At 44.9% G+C, this 18,017-nt stretch overlaps 1 protein-coding gene across 3 annotated transcripts; it reads left to right on the top strand.

Moving 5' to 3' along the window:
* The first annotated feature begins 39 nt into the window (after positions 1-39).
* LOC128115404 (uncharacterized) lies at positions 40-17,279 on the top strand. 3 transcript variants are annotated; one of them, XM_052746041.1, is made up of 4 exons: positions 40-799; positions 1,402-1,453; positions 2,683-2,778; positions 3,790-17,279. In XM_052746041.1, exons 2-4 carry the CDS (start codon positions 1,425-1,427, stop codon positions 17,000-17,002), a joined length of 13,338 nt encoding a protein of 4,445 aa, XP_052602001.1. In that variant the 5' UTR covers positions 40-799; positions 1,402-1,424; the 3' UTR covers positions 17,003-17,279. The 3 variants fall into 3 exon arrangements, with proteins under 3 accessions (XP_052602001.1, XP_052601999.1, XP_052602000.1); XM_052746039.1 differs by lacking the exon at positions 1,402-1,453; XM_052746040.1 differs by lacking the exon at positions 40-799 and having other exon boundaries at positions 1,250-1,453.
* Positions 17,280-18,017: the final 738 nt, after the last annotated feature.

The raw sequence follows: 18,017 nt of genomic DNA, 5'->3' as shown, positions 1-18,017 counted from the left end.
TCGAACTCACAGAGATCCACCTGGCTCTGCCTCCCAAGTGCTGGGATTAAAGGTGTGCGCCGCCTGGCTTTAATGTAAAGACATTTTATGTACAACTGCAGGAGAAATAATACACAGATAGCTTGAACATAAAAACAGGTTATAATTCAAGTCCAGGGTTATTTTAAACAAGTCAGTTCTTTTCATCTACCATACTGGCCACAGGGATTGAACATAGGTTGCCAACGCTTGGCAACAGGTGCCTTCAGCCACTGAGCCATTTTGCTGGCTCCCACATGGCATCTTACCTGTTTAGTTGACTGTTTTCCTTACTAATGCAAGTCTCTAGAGCACAGGACTCATATTTACCTCTAGACTCTCAGGACTACACATAATAATCTAGGACTTAGGTTTGTTTAATCACTTACTAATTTGCATGTGGGTGCACGCATGGACAAATGGCATGCACGTGGAGGTGAGCACAACTTGTGCAAATTGCTTTTCTCCTTTTACTATGTGGGCTCCAGAGATGGGACTCATATCATCGGGATTGGTGTCAAACACCTGTGCCCACAGAGCCATCTTGCTGGTCCCTTAGGATATGTAATCCATTATTCACAACTAAATAAATGAGATGGTAACTAATGATATGTTTGCAGATGACAACTGATAAAACATATCGCTATCCCCTAGATAAGATGAGATGTGTTGTCAATAAAATCCCCAAACTAGAACGTAACCCTGACTTAGTTTCTCTTTGTGTCTTTCTAGACTTCCAAGCAACAAAACAGATCTCTAACACAGATCCGGAAACTCAGAGGTAAGAATGATTCTATCCTTATGGGTCAGCTCAAGGCTGATGACTGATCAACTGTGGACCTGCTTTAGGACTCTTTCCACTTGAAGTGGAAGAAAGTTGAAAAAGAGGGTGTGCCTGGAGAGTACGCCCATCTCTCTGACATCTTTCCTTCCAAAGTCAGTCAGACAGCTCCATTCTCCATTGTTTCCTTTCCTCGGGCTTCTCTGTCCTTACATCTTCATGTAGAGCCCAAAGTATGGGAGAGGAGAATGGACAAAGATGAACTACCAAGAGTTTGGTGCAGGAGGTCCATTACCTTTATTCCTCTACCACAGATGTGGATGTGGGACAGACATCTTTGAAGGGGAAGATGTATCCGGATCTCTGTGTTCCCCCAGCGCTGCGTTCCCAGTCCGGGCTTCTCCTGGGTCACTTCTAGTACATGACAAAGACAGGATAGTATGCTTAAAAAGCAAAACAAAACTCGATAGCTGTGCTGTACCACTCATCAGCGTCACGATGGGTGTGACTTCATCTTTGCTCCCTTAATTGTTAAATGAAGGGGGTTCTGTTAGATGACGTCAGCAGTCACTATGCTAACAGTTTCTTGGCTCCTGTTACAGTTTCACGGTTGGAAGAAACAGAGATGAACGGCAGTGTAGCTGATCTGACACGGTAAGCAGAGTCTGTCTACAGACTGTCCTGTGACAAATACCCATGCTGACTAGTTTCCTGTCAACTTGATACAAACTGCCATCATTTTGGAAGAGGGAACCTTAATTGCCCCCCCCAGATTGCCCTGTGGGCAAGCCTGTGGTACATTGTAGATGTAACCAACCGTCTTATTAAATAAGAAACACAGAACCAATGCAAAGAAGACAGCCAAGAAGTCAGAGCTAAGAGCAAAAACCTTACCCGTCCTCCTGTGGTGGTCCTACCTCTCCGAAAGAGAGCTACTTCCTGTGTTAAAGTCTTTATATAGACTTTATGCTCTGCCTTCTCATTGGTTGTAAACCCAACCACATGACTGCCTCGTCACTGCCTGTCTGTACAGACCTCCAGGTCTTCTATGGTTGGTATTGAGATTAAAGGCGTGTGTCTCCAATGCTGGCTGTATCCCTGAACACAAAGAGACTTACCTAGCTCTGCCTACCAAGTGCTGGGATTACAAGCGTACACCACCACTGTCTGGCTTTCCTATGGCTTGCTAATAGCTCTGACTCCCGGGCAACTTTATTTATTAACATACAAATAACATTTTAATACAAATAAAATATCACCATAGTATATTTTCATTCTTTTCTTTCTTTCTTTCTTTCTTTCTTTTTTTTTTTTTTTCAATGTATAACCCTGGCTGTCCTGGAACTCGCTCTGTAGACCAGGCTGGCCTTGAACTCACCTGTCTCTACCTCCCGAGTGCTGGGATTAAAGACATGTGCCACCATGCCTGGCTGCATTCTGTTAATTGAAGATTGATGTGGGAAGGTCCAGCTCACTGTGGGTGGTACCACGCATGAGCTAGTGGTCTCAGGGGGTACAAGAAGGCAGGGTGAGCAAACCATGAAAGCAAGCCAGTAAGCAGCTCCATGGCCTCTGGATCAGCTCCTGCCTCTTGGATCCATCTTGCCCTGAGTTCCTACCCTGACTTCCCTCAGCAATGGAGTATGACCTGAGTGTTGTAAGCTGAAACAAACCCTGTCCCCACAACTTGTTTATGTTCATTGGGGTTCATGACAGCAATAGAATTCCTACCCGTGACACCATCTTCATTGTGAATGCTGTACGTAAAATACCTGGCACTCTGACTTCATTTACTCTGAGAGCAATTGCCTCCTTCCTAAATTATCTTTCTATTCCTACTGCAATGTCACTTCAGTTCCACTGACATATTCTGCTGTGTCCAGTATTTCAGGACTTCCTACCGAAGGGACCCAGGAATATGTACTCTGGTCAATAGACAGGAGTCTTCGACGGATCTTCCAACATCTGGATAATGCAAGGTCAGGAAACAGAGTCACAAGGCAGGGGGCTGAGTGGGGGCGGGGGGAGAGGGGGGGAGGAGAAGAAGAAGAAGCAGAAGAAGAAGAGAAGGAAGGAAGGAAAGAAAGTAAAGGAAGGAGGTAAAGGAAAAAAGTTAGTTTGAAAAGCAGTGGAGAACTATTTTGTGAGCTTTATTTGTTTTATGTTTTATCTGTATGGATATTTTTTCCGCAGGTAAGTATGTGTACCACATGCATGCCTGGTGCCCAGAGAGATCATAAGAGGGTATATGATCCCCTGGTACTGGAGTTACAGATGTTTGTGGCCTACCATGTGTGTGTTGGGATTCAAACTTGGGTCCCCTGGAAGAGCAGTCACTAAGTCACTATTCTTAACCTCTGGACTTTTTCTCTAGGCCTCACTGTGTAAATATATGTATATATTTTATTCATTTGTATTTTTTGCATGTGTGCACATAGGTGCCACATCATGTATGTGATGGTCAGAGGACAAGCCACAGGAGTCAGTTCTCTCCTTCCAACATGTGAGTCTTAGGGCTCAAACTCAGGTCATGCCAAGCACAGGTGTGTGTGTGTGTGTGTGTGTGTGTGTGTGTGTGTGTAAAACTTGGGTGTCATTTCTGGGAGCCATCCACCTCGTTTTGTGAAATAGAGTCACTCCCTGGGACTCACTGATCAGCCTTGGCTGTCCAGTGAGGCCCAGGGCATCTACTTGTCTCTGCTTGCCCAGTACTGGGGCACTGTGTTCTTTTATTTTCCTGTGGGTTCTAGGGATGGAACTCAGCTTCTCTATTTGTATAGCATGCACTCTACTGACGGACTCGTCTACTTTGCTCTTGGCGGAGGAATTCTTGACATAAATCATTGATGTTTGTGGATGCAACCCCTCTTTTCCTTCTTCTCTCCCTTAGACTAAAAATATTTTGGATTTGAACTAGACACTCCCTCCCTTCTCTCTAACTTCCCCTACTGATTCCAAAGAAAATGAAAACATTTCTCTTTGTTTCTCAGATCAACACTTATGGAGCTGAATGTTTCAGAATCCCGAGATGTGACTTCTTCCTCCGACTCTGACACTGTGGTTCAGGAGATTGTCCCACCCAGCTGTTACTGTAAAAAGGGAAAGCCTTCTACTGACTACAGCATGAACATTGGGGTGACACCCAAGATACCACGTTCAGCCACTGACAGAATAAAGGTCACTCCATTGGAATTGCTTCAGGTTATGGACTTAATGGGATTAATCCCAGAATCACAGTCGGAGCTGACAGACTCTGTGGGGTTTTCCCCAGAGCCGCCAAATCAAGCAGAAACAGTGAGGATAACTCCTCAGCCATCAAATCAAGTAACTGAAAGAATAAAAGGAACCCATCATCAGCATCAAACCACGGAATTAAAGAGCATGGCCTCAAGACTGAGTCAAGTCACAGATAACCTGGAGGTAACTCCTGTGGCATTGTTTTACGTCACGGATTCCATGCAGATGATTGACAAATTAAGTCCACATGGCATAGAACCAGTAGGAGTAGCCCCACAGCCACAATACCAAGTCATGGAATCAGTGAAGATGGATACCATGACCATGACCTTGGGGTCACAGAATCAAGCCTCAAAACACATCAGGATTACTCCCAGTCCAGTACATCAAAATGCAATGGAAATTAGCTCAAGTGCACTGCCTGAAGCCACTGAAGATACAAAAGTGTCTCCAGTGGCAAAACAAGCCATGGATTTCATGCAGATATTTCCACTAGGACAGCCACACATTACTAAATCTAGGGCTTTGATCCGAGGCTCACAGCCTCCAGCTGAAAATTTGACCCCAGTGTCAGCTCAACCAGATGTTCCGACTACTACTGTCCCAGCAGGAACTGTAGAATCTAGAAGCGTACCTCCACAGCCACCATCTAAAGTACTGGAACCATCAGGAATGACTGATGACCTACTACCGTCATGTCAGTCCCTGCATGCTCTAAAGGTGACCGCGCCAGTCCAGGCATCTCCGACGGGAATGATCACACCACTACAAATTGTAGAGCCTCCAACCAAAGAGTCTCTGCAATTGACTTCTGGGTTACAGGGTCAAGTTGAAGACTCCGTGGGGACTATGCCACAACCTCAAGGCACAGAGTGTGTGTCACTGACTCCAAAGTCACATCATCAAATAATGGAATCCAGGAAAACAATCCCAGCACCACCAGATCAAGGTGCAGTACCTATAGGAAGGGGCCAAAAGCATCAAGTTCCAGAAGCTGAAGTAGTGCCAGTCATACCACTGCTTCAGGAAATGGAATATTTGGGGTGGGGGAGCACAATCCCACAGCCTAAGGTTAGGGATTCAATGGACTTTCCCCCAGAACTACAGAATGTAAAATCTGAGCACCTAATGCCAGATCCAAGATTGCAAAGTGTGAAATCTGTGGACATAACCACAGATTTAGTCCCAGAAATGGAAAAATATGGACCACCAACCTCAACAGTGGTATGTATAGATTTGGCCCCAGAACTGCATCAGCAGAATACACAATATGAGGAATTAACCCCCATACCACAACTGCAAAGTGAGACATCTGTGCCATCGGCCCCTGAGTCTCAGTTTCAAGATATGAAATCTGGCCAACTGACAGTTGAACCACAACACCAAAACAAAAAGTCTGCTGGGTTGGCGGCAGGTCCACAGTTGCACAGCAATATATCAGTACATTGGATCCCCGATTCTCAATCTCAAGGAATGGAAGAAGCTCTTTCAGCCCTATCACAGGAGTTACAAGGAGATATAAAAATGGTGGAGTTGACTCCAAGCACCGGCTCTGATAAGATAGCCCCTGTACCATTGCTTGAGGATACAAAGACTCCATTGGTAGAAGGTAGGAATCTAATTCCTGAGGCACTGGTGGAGAGTATGGAAGTTGGTGAACTGATCCCAAGCACACACTTTGATGCAACAAAATCTTTAGAAGCGACCCCCAAACCAAGTTATCATTTCCTAGAACCTGAAGGACTGACCCTACAGCATCCAGCCTCAGAAGCAAGAGTGACCTCTGAACCTTGCCAGCAGGTGGAAGAATCTACTCCGTTGCCACAATCATCATTAGGGATGACTCCAGCACCATTGAGCCAGACCTCAGAATCTGTGGAGATGAGCTCACCACCACTCCAAGATACTCTTGAACCTGGGACCCAAGTTGTAAAAGAGATGGAAGAGACTCCAGAATCAGGAAGTGCAATTAAAGATACTCTGGATTTGCTACTAGATTCAGAAGTGCAAACTATGACCTCAGGAGTGATGGCCCCAGAGCCACAGCCCCCTGATGTGAAGTTTGTTCAGGTGCCTCCAGAAGCGTGTGCAGAAGTTACCAACCCATCGGAAATAACTCTGAAACCAGAATATGAAGACACAGAGACCTTCAGATTGACATTCTCTAAAGTCGATGATACCCAGGGAACCATCATCGTGAGACCTCTGGAGTTTAGTCTAGAATCAGGAGTGCAAGGTGAGAAATCAGAGTCCTTTGCCCAAAATTTGAAGTCTGCAGAAGTAATTACCGAACCACCCTTACAAGATGTGGAACCTACAGGACTAACTGCCGGACCCAAAGCACATATTAAAGATGTGACCCCAGAGCCACAGCTCCACAAAGTAAAGTCTAGGCAAATGGATAGAGAATCACAGTTGCAAAATGAGAACTCTGTAAATGTAATACAACCGTCATCTGCAGCAGAGGTAGATCCTGAAAAGACAAAACCAAAGTCACGTCTACAAAGTTTATCACTGAAGGAACGGATTGAGGGAACACAGCCCCCAAATGTGAAATCTGTGGATTTAAATCTAGGCCCACAGCAGCTAAGTGTCAAATCGGAATTGATTCCAGGGCCAAAATTGCAAAGTGTCCAGTTTCCAATGTTATATCAAGGGCTACTTCTTCAAGGGGAAAACCCAGTAAATTTCATCTCAGGCCCCCCACATTATGGTGTGAAATCTCATGACGAAATACCATGTTCCCTGGGGCCAGAAACCACACCATCAGATTTTATCCTAGGGCCAAAGCTTCCAGAACCACAGCCACAACCACAACCACAACCCGGGAAGCCGGTAGACGTAAACGTAAGACCATGCTTGCAACATGTGAGATTCTCTGATGCGATCCCAGAGCCCAAGCACCAAGGTTTCAAATGTGTAACATTCATGCCAGGTGTTGAGCTTCAAGATAGGAAGCCTCAGGGATTGATGCCAGAATCGTTTTTGCCATTAAGCCAAGAGACACAGGTTGAAGATAAGAAGCTTGTATTGCCTCTGGAAGCATCAGAGTTTTGTAGCATGAAACCCCCAATCCCAGCCTCTGAACTACAACATCCAAGAGTGATAGCTAAGCAGGTCAATCCAGGACTGTGGCACCAAGATACCAAATTTTCTGAGTTGGCTTCTAGGCGGAAATATCAAAGAGTCAAATTTGGGGAGCAAACTCCAGGACCATGGTCTCATGGTATGAGTCCTATGACTCCAGAGTTAGGGATACACGATCCCAAATCAGCAAAAGCGACTCCAGGGCTACAAGACACAAGGCAGGTGAGTTTTAACTCGGGGCCATGGCTGCAGGATGTCAAATGTTTCGGTGTAATTCCAGGAACTCAACCTCAAGGTGTGAAGACTTCAGAGTTAAACTCAGGGCCACAGTTAGAGTGTGTAAAAACATTTGAGTTGACCACACAGCCAGAGAGGCAAGGGATGAAGCCAGAGTTAATAGTACAAGAGCCACCCTTTATAGATATAAGATATGTCCCAGGGAATCAAGTACCAAACTTTGAAGGCAAAATGTCTTATAAACTAGCATCTGAACCACAGATACCAAATGCAGAATCAAAGAAATTGACTCCTGGGAAACACTTGGCAGGTGCAGATCTTTCTGAGATGATCAGAAGAACACAGGCACAAGGTGTAGAATCTTCTACATTGATCCACAGACAGCATTTGGAACATATAAAACCTGTAGAGAAGATCACAGCCTCAAAGCAAGAAGAGTTAACGCCAGGGAATCATTTGGAAGACAGGAAATCTATGGAGTTAAGGTCAAAGTCAGAGCTGGGGAAAATCATATCTATGCTGTCAACCCTGGGGATACAAGCAGGAGATAAGGAATGTGAGGAGCTGCCTCCGGGCTCCACCTTGAAAGGTTTAAAATCCAAGTTACCCCCTTCAGAACCACAGTTAGAAGACAGAAAATCTGCAGTCTTAACTCTAGGACAATGTCTAGAGAGGATAAAATCTACAGTGATATCCCCAAGTAGTTCCCAGTCAGATGGTATGAAATCTGTGAAGTTCATCCCAGGTTCAAGAATTCAAGATTTGAAAACTGTGGGGTTGGTTGAACCAAAGAAGCAAGGGGAGAGTCCCATGACTTTTGCACCAGGGATGCTGTTTCAAGATAAACCTATGGAGGTGTTGCAAGGGCCTCATCTACAAGATGTAAAACCCAAGGAACTGACTTCACGGCCACAAACACAAGATAGTAAACGTGTGATCATCTCATGTCTGAAGCAGCAAAGTCTAAAACCTGTGAATAAAGCCAAAGCACAAGGGATCCAGGGAGTAAAATTCATGGATTTAGTCTCCACACAACAGTATCAAGGGAGGGCACCAATGGATTTAACTCTTGAGGCCGGACAGGATGACCACATAAGCACAGCAGAGTGGAAAGGTGAGCTGTTCAACCGGCTGAACAAACAGTTGGAGTCGGAAGGTATGTTGTCTATGGGGTCAGATCAAGAACCCAAACCTGCAGGTAGAAAACCCATAGAGCTCACCTCTAAACTACAATGTAAAGATGCACCCTCATTTGAATTGGCCCCTGAACCAGTTCATAATGTAAAAGCTCAAGAGGACCAATATGGGCCACAGGTGCCGAGTATGAGACCTTGTCCATTGACTCCAGAATCACAGGTGTACCAAGTGAAAGACTTGGAGCCAATGTTAGAGCCACCGCTCCAAGATGGGAGAACTGTGGCACTAAATACTGAACCACAAATTGGAGGTACAAAATCTGTTCAGTGGATACCAGTATCTGAGTTTCAAAGGGAGAAATGTATAGCGTCAAACTTTAGGTTACAGTCTCAGAGTGCCAGCCCTACAGAATTGAAGCCGTCTACACAACGGAGAGGTGTGAGGTCATCTGAATTGACTGTCAGGTCAAAAATTCAAAGAGAAAAATCCGGAGAGTTTCATCTTGAGTCACAGTTACAGCAAGTAAAAACCTCTGCGTTAGCACTAGGGCTGCAGAAAACTAAACCTTTGAACTTAACTTCCGAGCCACAGCCTCAAGGGATCAAAACTGATCAGCTAAACAAAGAGACACAGGTAGAAAGTGTAAGATCCATCCAGTGGATACCAAGACCTGAATTCCACGGTGTGACATTTTTACAATTAAATAGTGGGTCACCATCTCCAGGTGTCAAATCTACAGAACGGAAACCATCCATACAACTGGAAAGTGTGAAGACATCAGACATGGCTCTAGGGCCAAAACCTCAAGGAAAAAAATCTGTGGATTTTAACCTTGGGCCACAAGTACAGTGTGTGAAGACCCCTGAGTTGTCCCCAGGACCAGAGCTACAAGAAGGGGAAAACATCACATCAACCTCAGAGCTACAGTCTCAGTGTGTGAAAAGTGTGGCATTACTTCAGGGACCACAGCTTGAAAATACAAAATCTATTCTTTGGATACCACTGTCTGACTATCAAGTTAATAGATCTACACTGAATCTTAGGTTACCACCTCAGGATGTCACAGCTAAAGAGTTAAAACCCTCAGTACAACTAGATGTGAAGACATCTGATGAGTTGACTACGAGGCCAAAGTCACAAGGTAAACAACCTTCAGGGTCAACCCAGGAACATCAGTCTCAGAGGTCCAAAAGTATTGATTTTAACTCTGAGCAACAGTTTAGAAATACGAAAGCATGTGACCCAACCTTAAAGTCAAAGATCAATAATATAAAATTGACATTCAAATCCAGGTTTTGCTTAGAAGACAGGAGCTCTCTTGGATTGAACCCTGGAATACAACCTCAGGAAGTGAATCCTTTAGGGTCATCCCCAGGAACACAGCCTCCTCGAGCTGTGACACCTTCAGTGTTTAAACAAGAGTCACAGTCCTCAGAAGTGAAATATGGAGCAATAAGCCAAAGGCCACAATCACAAAACAATGTAGAGTTGAAATGTGGAAAATCTTCTGAGTTGGCACTTCAGGGAAAGCCTCGAGGTATGAAATCTGAGAAGAGCTCTGGGTCCCAGTGGCAACATGCAAAATGTTCTGACTTGACACCTGAAACAGAGTCCCCAAATATGAAATGTACTAAGTTAAGTTGCAGCTCACAGATGAAAGGTAAACCATGTATTGAGTTAGCTACGGGTACCAAAACTCAATGTGTCAAACTAGGCTGTAAACCTGGGCCACAGTGGCAAGGTATAAAATCTAACTCATTTCTGAGGACAAAGCCTCAAGAAATGGAAATGGAAGACTGGGAATCAGGCCCACAGTTACAAGATCTGAAATCTTCAAGGACAATCACGGGTATAAAGGTCCATGATGTCATGTCTGTGGACTTTGGTCCTGGACCACACTTACAAGGTATGACCTCTGAAGTCATTACAGGGAAGAGGGTTCATGGTATGAAATCTGTAGAAATCAAACCTAGTTCAAAGTTACAAGGTAAGAAACATGATTTCACCCCGAGGAAGATGTCCTTAGGTACAAAATCTGTAGAGCTGGACTCAGGCCCCCCTTTACAAGATTTGAAATATCCTGAGCTGATCATGGGCATGAAACTTCAAGGTGTGAACTCTATGGGACAACATGTCACAAGTATAAAATCTTCTGAGGTGGTAACACAGGTAAAATCCCAAGGTGTGACAGCGGTAGACCTCAATTCTGGACCACAGACACAAAATAAAAAGCCATCTGAGTTGGTTCAAGGGAAAAGGCTCCTAGCTAAGGAGTCTGTAGAGTTTAATCAAGGCCCAAAGTTACAAGGTGTGACGGTGGAGTCCAAGCCCCCAAATGGGGAATCTGGGAAGTTAAACTCAGGCCCTCAGTTACAAGATGAGAAATATTCTCAGTCAATTCTGGGGACAAAGCTTCAATATGGAAGATCTATGGAGGTCAGTCCTGGCCTATGCTCACAGGGTATGAAGTCTTCTGAAGTGATTTCAGAGGACAAACTTCAAAAAGAGAAACCCGTAGGCTTTGTGTATCAGCCACTGTGGCAAGATGTAAAATCTTTAAAATGGACATTTGGTAAGGCACTTGACAGGGAACCTTTGCAGTTGGAAACCGCTCATTTACAGGACAGGAAATTAACTATGTTAACATCAGAATTACACCTTCAAGGTATGAAACCTGAGTCAGTCAACTGTGTATCAAAGTTGAAAGGTGTGAAGTCTGAGCCCACATATATCCACACAATGAAGGATACAGGGATCAATCATGGTTCAGAATCACAGTTTGTGGGATTCTCTAAGCAGGCCTCGGACTCAAAGGTTTATAGAGTAGTGCCTTCTGAACTCAATGCCAGAAACCAGAAGCGAGATCAGAAGTCTCACAAATTAAGTCAAAAGCAACAACTTCAAAAAATAAAACAGATAGCGTTCAGGGATGAGCCACATTTACAACATATCAAGTCGTCAGAATTATGTACAAAGCTTCAAGACCTGAAATCTATGGAATTCAATTCAGAACAACCATTGCAAGATGTGATGTCCTCTGAGTTGGGCCTGGGAACAAGTCCTCAGTCTTTAGACGGCGACCCTGGGCCACATTTGCAAGAGATAATACCTTTTGAGGGGCTCACAGAAACTAAGCTGCCAGATGAGCTGTCTCTAAAATTCAAGCATAAGCCTAGACTGCAAGGTAGGGCATCCTGTGACCCGAGTGCAGGGCCACAGATTCACTGTAAAAATTTTATGGCATCCAACACCAGAACACAAAATGTAGAATTGTCTGAGTCGCACCCTGTTCCAGACCTTCAAGGTATAAAATCTAAGGTGTTCTGCCTGGGGCAGCACTTGGAAGATGTGAATTCTGCATGCACTCCCAATGCAAATTCTCAATATGTAAACTCCAGTGGGTGTAAACGTGGGCCATATTTGCAAGATATAAATTCCTCTGCATGCATTCCAGAGCCAGACCCTCAATGTACAAAGTCTGGGTGCAATGCTGGGTCACATTTGCATGGGATGAGTTCTTCAGCATGCATTTTAGGACCAAAATTGCAACGTGTAGATTCTACTGGGTGCATTCATGAGCCAAACTGGCAAGATGTAAATTCTTCTGTAAACACCCCAGGGCCAAGTCCTCAGTGTATGAGTCCTTCTGTATACACCCCAGGGCCAAGTCCTCAGTGTGTGAATTCTTCTGTATGTACCCCAGGCCCAAGTCCTCAGTGTGTGAATTCTTCTGTATGCACCCCAAGACCAAGTCCTCAGTGTGTGAATTCTTCTGTATGCACCCCAAGACCAAGTCCTCAGTGTGTGAATTCTGCATGCACCCCAGGGACAAGTCCTCAGTGTGTGAATTCTTCTGTATGCACCCCAGGCCCAAGGCCTCGGTGTGTGAATTCTTCTGCATACACCCCAGGGCCAAGTTCTGAGTCGAACTCAGGGACAGGAATTCAAAGAGAGATGCCTATAATAGTTAAGAAAGGACAACACGTGCAAGATTTGAAGCTTGAATCAACTCCAGGGTCATCTCACTTAATGGTAGGGGCAGAGTTTCAAGAGATCCCATTTTTGAAGAACCAACTTGGGTCGTGGCAGGAAACTGCACAACCCACATTTACTTTGAGGCCTCTGTCAAATGGTGTGAAATCTGTGGGAGTTTCACCAACCCCACTGCCTGAAGATAGAATGTCTCCAGAGATGAGCAACCAGCCATTGCTTTGTTTGACAAATTCTGTAAAAGTGACACCTGGCTGCGGTCTGCAGGACGTGAGAAGTAAGGAATCTTCACCAGAACTTTGTTTTCAAAAAGTTAAATCTGTGAAGTTGAAGCCAGGGTCACTGACCCCAAGTGTGAACCCTTTAGAGTTCGCTCCACGCCACTGTTCTCAACGTACTAAGACTTCCTTTGCACCGAAGCCGTGTGTTCATGACAGAAAGCCTATGCAGCTGAGACTAGGCTCCCAACAGCAAAGCATGGATTGCCAACAGTTTCCTTTAAATGAGAAACCAGTGGCATCGACCCCAGAGTCCACCGGGAACTTCTTAGCAGGACCAGCACTGTCTAGTGTCAAATTTTCAAATTTGATTCCGGAATCACAGCAACAGTGCATGAAATCGACGGAATTTACTTCAGAGCCGAAGTGGCAAAGTGTAAACCATGTGAAATTGTCATCGGTGTCTCTGCCACAAACTGGAACCGCTAGGGGGTTATCACCAAGACCATTCCTTCAAAATGTGACACCTGGGAACCAAAATCCCCAAACACGTGATCAAATCAAAGAATCCTCTCAAGTGATATATAGACCAGGGCACCAGTTGGAGGACTATGCTGAGAAGATGAGGCACCAAGTCCCTAAATTCATGGATTTCATTTCATTACCAGTTTATCAAGATGCGGGGTCTTCAGAAATGACAAAAGGGTTGGGACATAAAAGCCCAGAAACAACAGAGAAACCTATGAGGTTGAACCCCAAACCAACAGATCAAGGCCTGGAATCATTAGGGATGCCTCAGCAGCTAGATCTTCAAGGACCAGAATCTGTTGATCTGACTCCAACACTAAGTGATCCAGATTCAAAGTCCTCAGAACTAACCCCACAGAGAAGCTGCTGGAGCCCAGAAACTCTGCAGTTGCTGCCTTGTTTGTGGCCTCAATTTAAAGATGTCAAGGAGTTACCAACGGAACAAGCCACAGAGTCTGATAGAATGACCCTCGACCTCAAGAATCATGTTGCAGAAGTAAGGATGCTAACTTGTGAGTTAAGACCAGGGAAAGAATTTCTTAGTGTGACTTCAAAGCCAGTAAATAGAGAGACTGGACATGTAGAAAAATCTCCAAGGCCGTGTCCTCAAGACTTAGGACCTGTGGTGGTGAGCTCTGGGAAAAAATCTCAAAGGGAACACTCTGTAGCATGGCCACCAAGGCCATCCTATCACGTTCCAGATTCTGCTTCAGGGATAACACCAGGGCAAGAACCTCAGATTCCTGAATCTGTAAGTTTGACCTCTAAGCCATGGCTGCAAATAGAAGAATCCTTAGATTTGTCAACCCAGCAAACCTGTCAAGTTGTCGAAGATACAGACTGTGAGGAGCTCACTTTTGAGTCATGGCAACCAGGGGAGGTAGCAAGTAGGATAACAAAGCCCCAGGGTGCAAGCATGGGAACTTTAAACATAACTCCAATTGAATCACTGGATCAAATGATAAATTTTATAACCATCAGTCCAAAGCAGCTAGGTCAAGGGACAGAATCCGCAAAGACACGGCATCATGTTTCTCAGTCAGCCGCTCTCCCCAAAGTTTCCGAATCTGTGGAAGTTATCTCTGGTCCGCCGTTTCAAGTTCTAGAATCTGTGATGATACCAGAGCCAACTTCTCAAGGGTCAAAACATACTCATTTGACTCCCAAACTGCACGATGTGATAATGTCAGAATTTGCTTCAAGCCTTTGGTTACAAAATGTTCAATCCAAAAAACTAATCTCAGCACCAACACATCAAATTTTAGAAACAATACAGTTGTCAGGCTTTCAAGTTATAAAAACTATATTGGTTCCCAAACCACTGCTTCTGATTGTAAAATCTGAAGAGCTGGCTCCAGGACCAAATCCTCAGGCTATAGAACCAATAGGAGTTGCCACAAAATCTAGCATTAAAGTAATGGATGGTTTGAATTTTCTCCTAAGACCACATCTTCAAGACATGGTAAAACCTATGGAACAAACTCCAAGGGCAAATATTCAAGAGAATTTTGCAGAATTAATCTTAGAGCAAACATCTCCACTTGAGGAACCTCCAGTATTAACTCACGAGCAAAGGCTTCAGGCTGAAAAATCTCTAGGGATCAGAACAGAATCTCCTAAAGTAATGGAAATTGAGGATTTGAATCAAAGACGGGTGTGTGAGGATAGAGACTCAGAAATGATAACATCAGAAAAGTTACAAGCACAGGATTGCTTCTGTAGGTTCATACCCAGCCCTTCAATCCCATTTATTTCAAGTTCTGTCGAAACAACTGAGTTAGGACCCCTTCAGGGTTCTGGAATGCCGGAGGTATCAAGAGCCTTGGCTATGAAGAACTTTGCTGTTGGTATTTTGCCGTCTCCAGAGTCCTATACAGACACTATTATGTTCCATTCATCAGCCCTTCCCTTGGTTCTTCCCTCTGATATTGGGAACACTGTGGGAACCCTATATCCTGACATCTGGGAAATGGATGTCCTATCCAAGGAAGCAACCGAAAAGAAACAAATGGAGGAATCTGGGAATTCATTCCAGAGCTATTCTCCATATCCACTGAGATTACTACCCTCGGAGTTTCAGGCAGGATTAGGGGCTCGAAGAAATTCTATCCGTTCTTTCCTGGGTAGACAACAGAATGTCTGGGAAAGTCATGTCCGTAGGCAGCGACTCCCTAGAAAGTATCTCTCCAATATGCTGATGCTGGGAAATGTTCTGGGAACCACTATGGAAAGGAAGCTTTGTTCTCAGCCATTTTTAATGGATGGATATCACTTTATTCAAAGTTTATTTGGGGTTCCAGCTGAACTGATGGCATTTTCCCAGAGCCTACTAGAGAGGGGTCCTAGGACGATTTTACAGACTTCAGTGATCAGAAACTATATTCAGAGACGTATTTTATGCCATGGTCACGAGAAAAGAATGCCCTTAAAGATGTGGACACGTGGATCCACATCTTCCATATTACAGCAATACTCCGGTACCAGATTGGGAATAAAGAAAACAAACTCAAAACTCAGTGATATATTCCAGGAAGTCACTCAGCATGTGTCTGTCTCGTGTACAAGGGCCCAGTTTCCTGCCTTAGTGAAGCCGGAGTCTTCTCTCAAGATACTTTATAATAGGGAAGACCCAGTTTCCAGTGACCAGAATGAAGACTCACAGAGTGATTCACCGACAAGGACTTTTGACTCTCACCACTCCCTCAAGGCAAGGTGTCTTTCCCAGGCCGAGGGGGATATCTCAGAACAGCTCCATCTGCTAAAAGATCTACAGCTAAAAGTAGCAGCAAAACTCTTAGAGGGTCAAGTACCCCACAATGTCCCTCCACCTTTCTTATCGGGTCTTGTCCTGAAATATCCCATCTGCATGCAGTGTGGCCGATGTTCAGGAGTTAATTGCTGTCATAAGTTACGGTCGGCTTTTGGTCCATATCTTCTTGTCTACCCACAGATCCACCTTTTAAGCACCCATGAAGGCCATGGTGAGATTCGGTTGCATCTTGGTTTTAGACTGAGAACTGGGAAAAGACCTCAAGTCTCAAAGCATCGTGGGAGAAAAAGAGCAGATACATGGAAGAGCACTACATCACCATCACGAAGGAAAGCTAAAATCTATCCTCCAGCTTCCAAGAGGCCAACTACTCCAAGAGATTTCCAGGCCCGATCTTCCCAGGCTTCTGTACAAGTGCACATTAGAAAAAAGCAACGGGGCAGCCATGGGGTGGTCCGCCAGACAGACGCCAAAGACTCTGAGCACCATGAATTCCATCAGGTTCACTCTGTATCCAAGAGTGGCTTTGAAAGTAATCAGGAAGAAAAATGGTCGAAATCAAGCCTCAAAAAGACCTTTGACTTAAACTATCCAATGAAGGAAACCATCAAGGGACTTAAAACACAAAACACAAAGCTCTACAAAAATAGTGAAACCCCGGAAGAGAGTCCTTTTAGAATAATCTGTCCATCAAGAACCAAGAATATTGAAACCGGTCAAACAAGCACTGTTTCTTCGAAGACACAACCTGAGAAATCCTCTCAGCCCAAGTTCTACCAGCTGCTTTTCCAGGGCCTAAGGCAGGCATTCCAAATAGCACATAGAATTGTGGCTTATACTGGACAGAAGCCTGAGGACAGGACAAGGCCAGACTATTTGAGGTCAACCCAATACTTGCACCCCAAACAAAGAGCCAACAAGTATTGTTTAGCAGGAGATAGCAAAGGAGCTAGCACACCAGTTGCCCAGCAAAGGTCAGCAGGTGTGAACCCTAAGTAAGAGGACAGATTGCAGGGAACAGGTTGTTGGAATTCCTGGCCACTCCCCAGCTAAGTGACCGCACATGTGCAGATCAGTAGCCAAGTAAGGGGCCTTACACCCTACGAAATTCCTACGCCGTGTGATCATGAATGTGCAGGGGAATCCTTAAGAAGCCAGTACAGCCTCTTCCTCTTCTTCACCTTCTCTCCCATCTCTCTCGCTGCACATCTTCCACAGGCCTGGTCACATTGTTTCCTGTCTCCCCCTTTTAATAAAACTCTTATACTGGGTTTTATCATGCCTTGTGGCTGTTCTTGTACGGTAACAGCGTGCTGCCTCCACTGCATTAAAGCCAACGTTAGAGTGTGTGATGAAGCAAGCCCTCCTGGCGCTCTGTGCCTGGGAACTTGTGCCAAGGTTTTGCTCCATCTACGACTGCTCATTTTTTTCATTTGCCTGGCCACAGGACTGCTCTGCACAACATTGCCTCTCCAGTCAGTGAGTTTTCCCTTCCACTCACTCCCTTGCCATTTTCCCATGACTACATCCTGAGATACATTTCTAGCTGCCGAACCCTGGGGGTCCTCGGGCTGTGTAAACTCCCAGCCCTTACCTCCATCTTGACGAAGGCTGACGTAACTTGTGCTGATTCACAGATCCTTCTCCAACCTCAGGGATACCTAGGACTGGAGTCTGATCCTGTTTCTTTATTTTATTTTTTTTTTCTCTCAGCTGCAGTCATGGGACATAAGGCTTCCTCCTCTGGGTCTCACTCCTCCTCTGAGAAAGGCCTTAAATATACCAATAAATATGGCCACATAATGGCTGCTTGGACCCCGATATTTCACGTGAATTATCTACCTTCTGCCAGCAAATGGGGAAATGAAAAGAGTTACCTTATCCCCAAGCTTTCTACCTATGCTCTGAACCCTCCTCCCTCCCCATTTCTGATTCTTTCTGTGCCACATGCAACCACTTCCGCCTGTCTGACTTCTGCTCTGCTCTCTGGTATTGGGCGGGCTCTCCAGTATCA

This window comes from Peromyscus californicus, unplaced genomic scaffold (genome assembly GCF_007827085.1).
Source record: "Peromyscus californicus insignis strain IS unplaced genomic scaffold, ASM782708v3 Scaffold_1__1_contigs__length_55948999, whole genome shotgun sequence".
In the NCBI taxonomy this organism is placed as follows: Eukaryota; Metazoa; Chordata; class Mammalia; order Rodentia; family Cricetidae; genus Peromyscus; species Peromyscus californicus.
The sequence above is the reverse complement of the archived record's forward strand: the minus strand, read 5'-3'. Positions and strand labels throughout refer to the sequence as shown.

What these genes read in the sequence shown, in the direction of transcription:
- LOC128115404 (XM_052746039.1), top strand. Translation starts at nt 624, where the DNA reads ATGATATGTTTGCAGATGACAACTGATAAAACATATCGCTATCCCCTA. An exon ending in ACAGATCCGGAAACTCAGAG is followed by an intron (nt 800 to 2,682) that starts GTAAGAATGATT and finishes TGCTGTGTCCAG; the next exon opens with TATTTCAGGACTTCCTACCG. An exon ending in CAACATCTGGATAATGCAAG is followed by an intron (nt 2,779 to 3,789) that starts GTCAGGAAACAG and finishes TTTGTTTCTCAG; the next exon opens with ATCAACACTTATGGAGCTGA.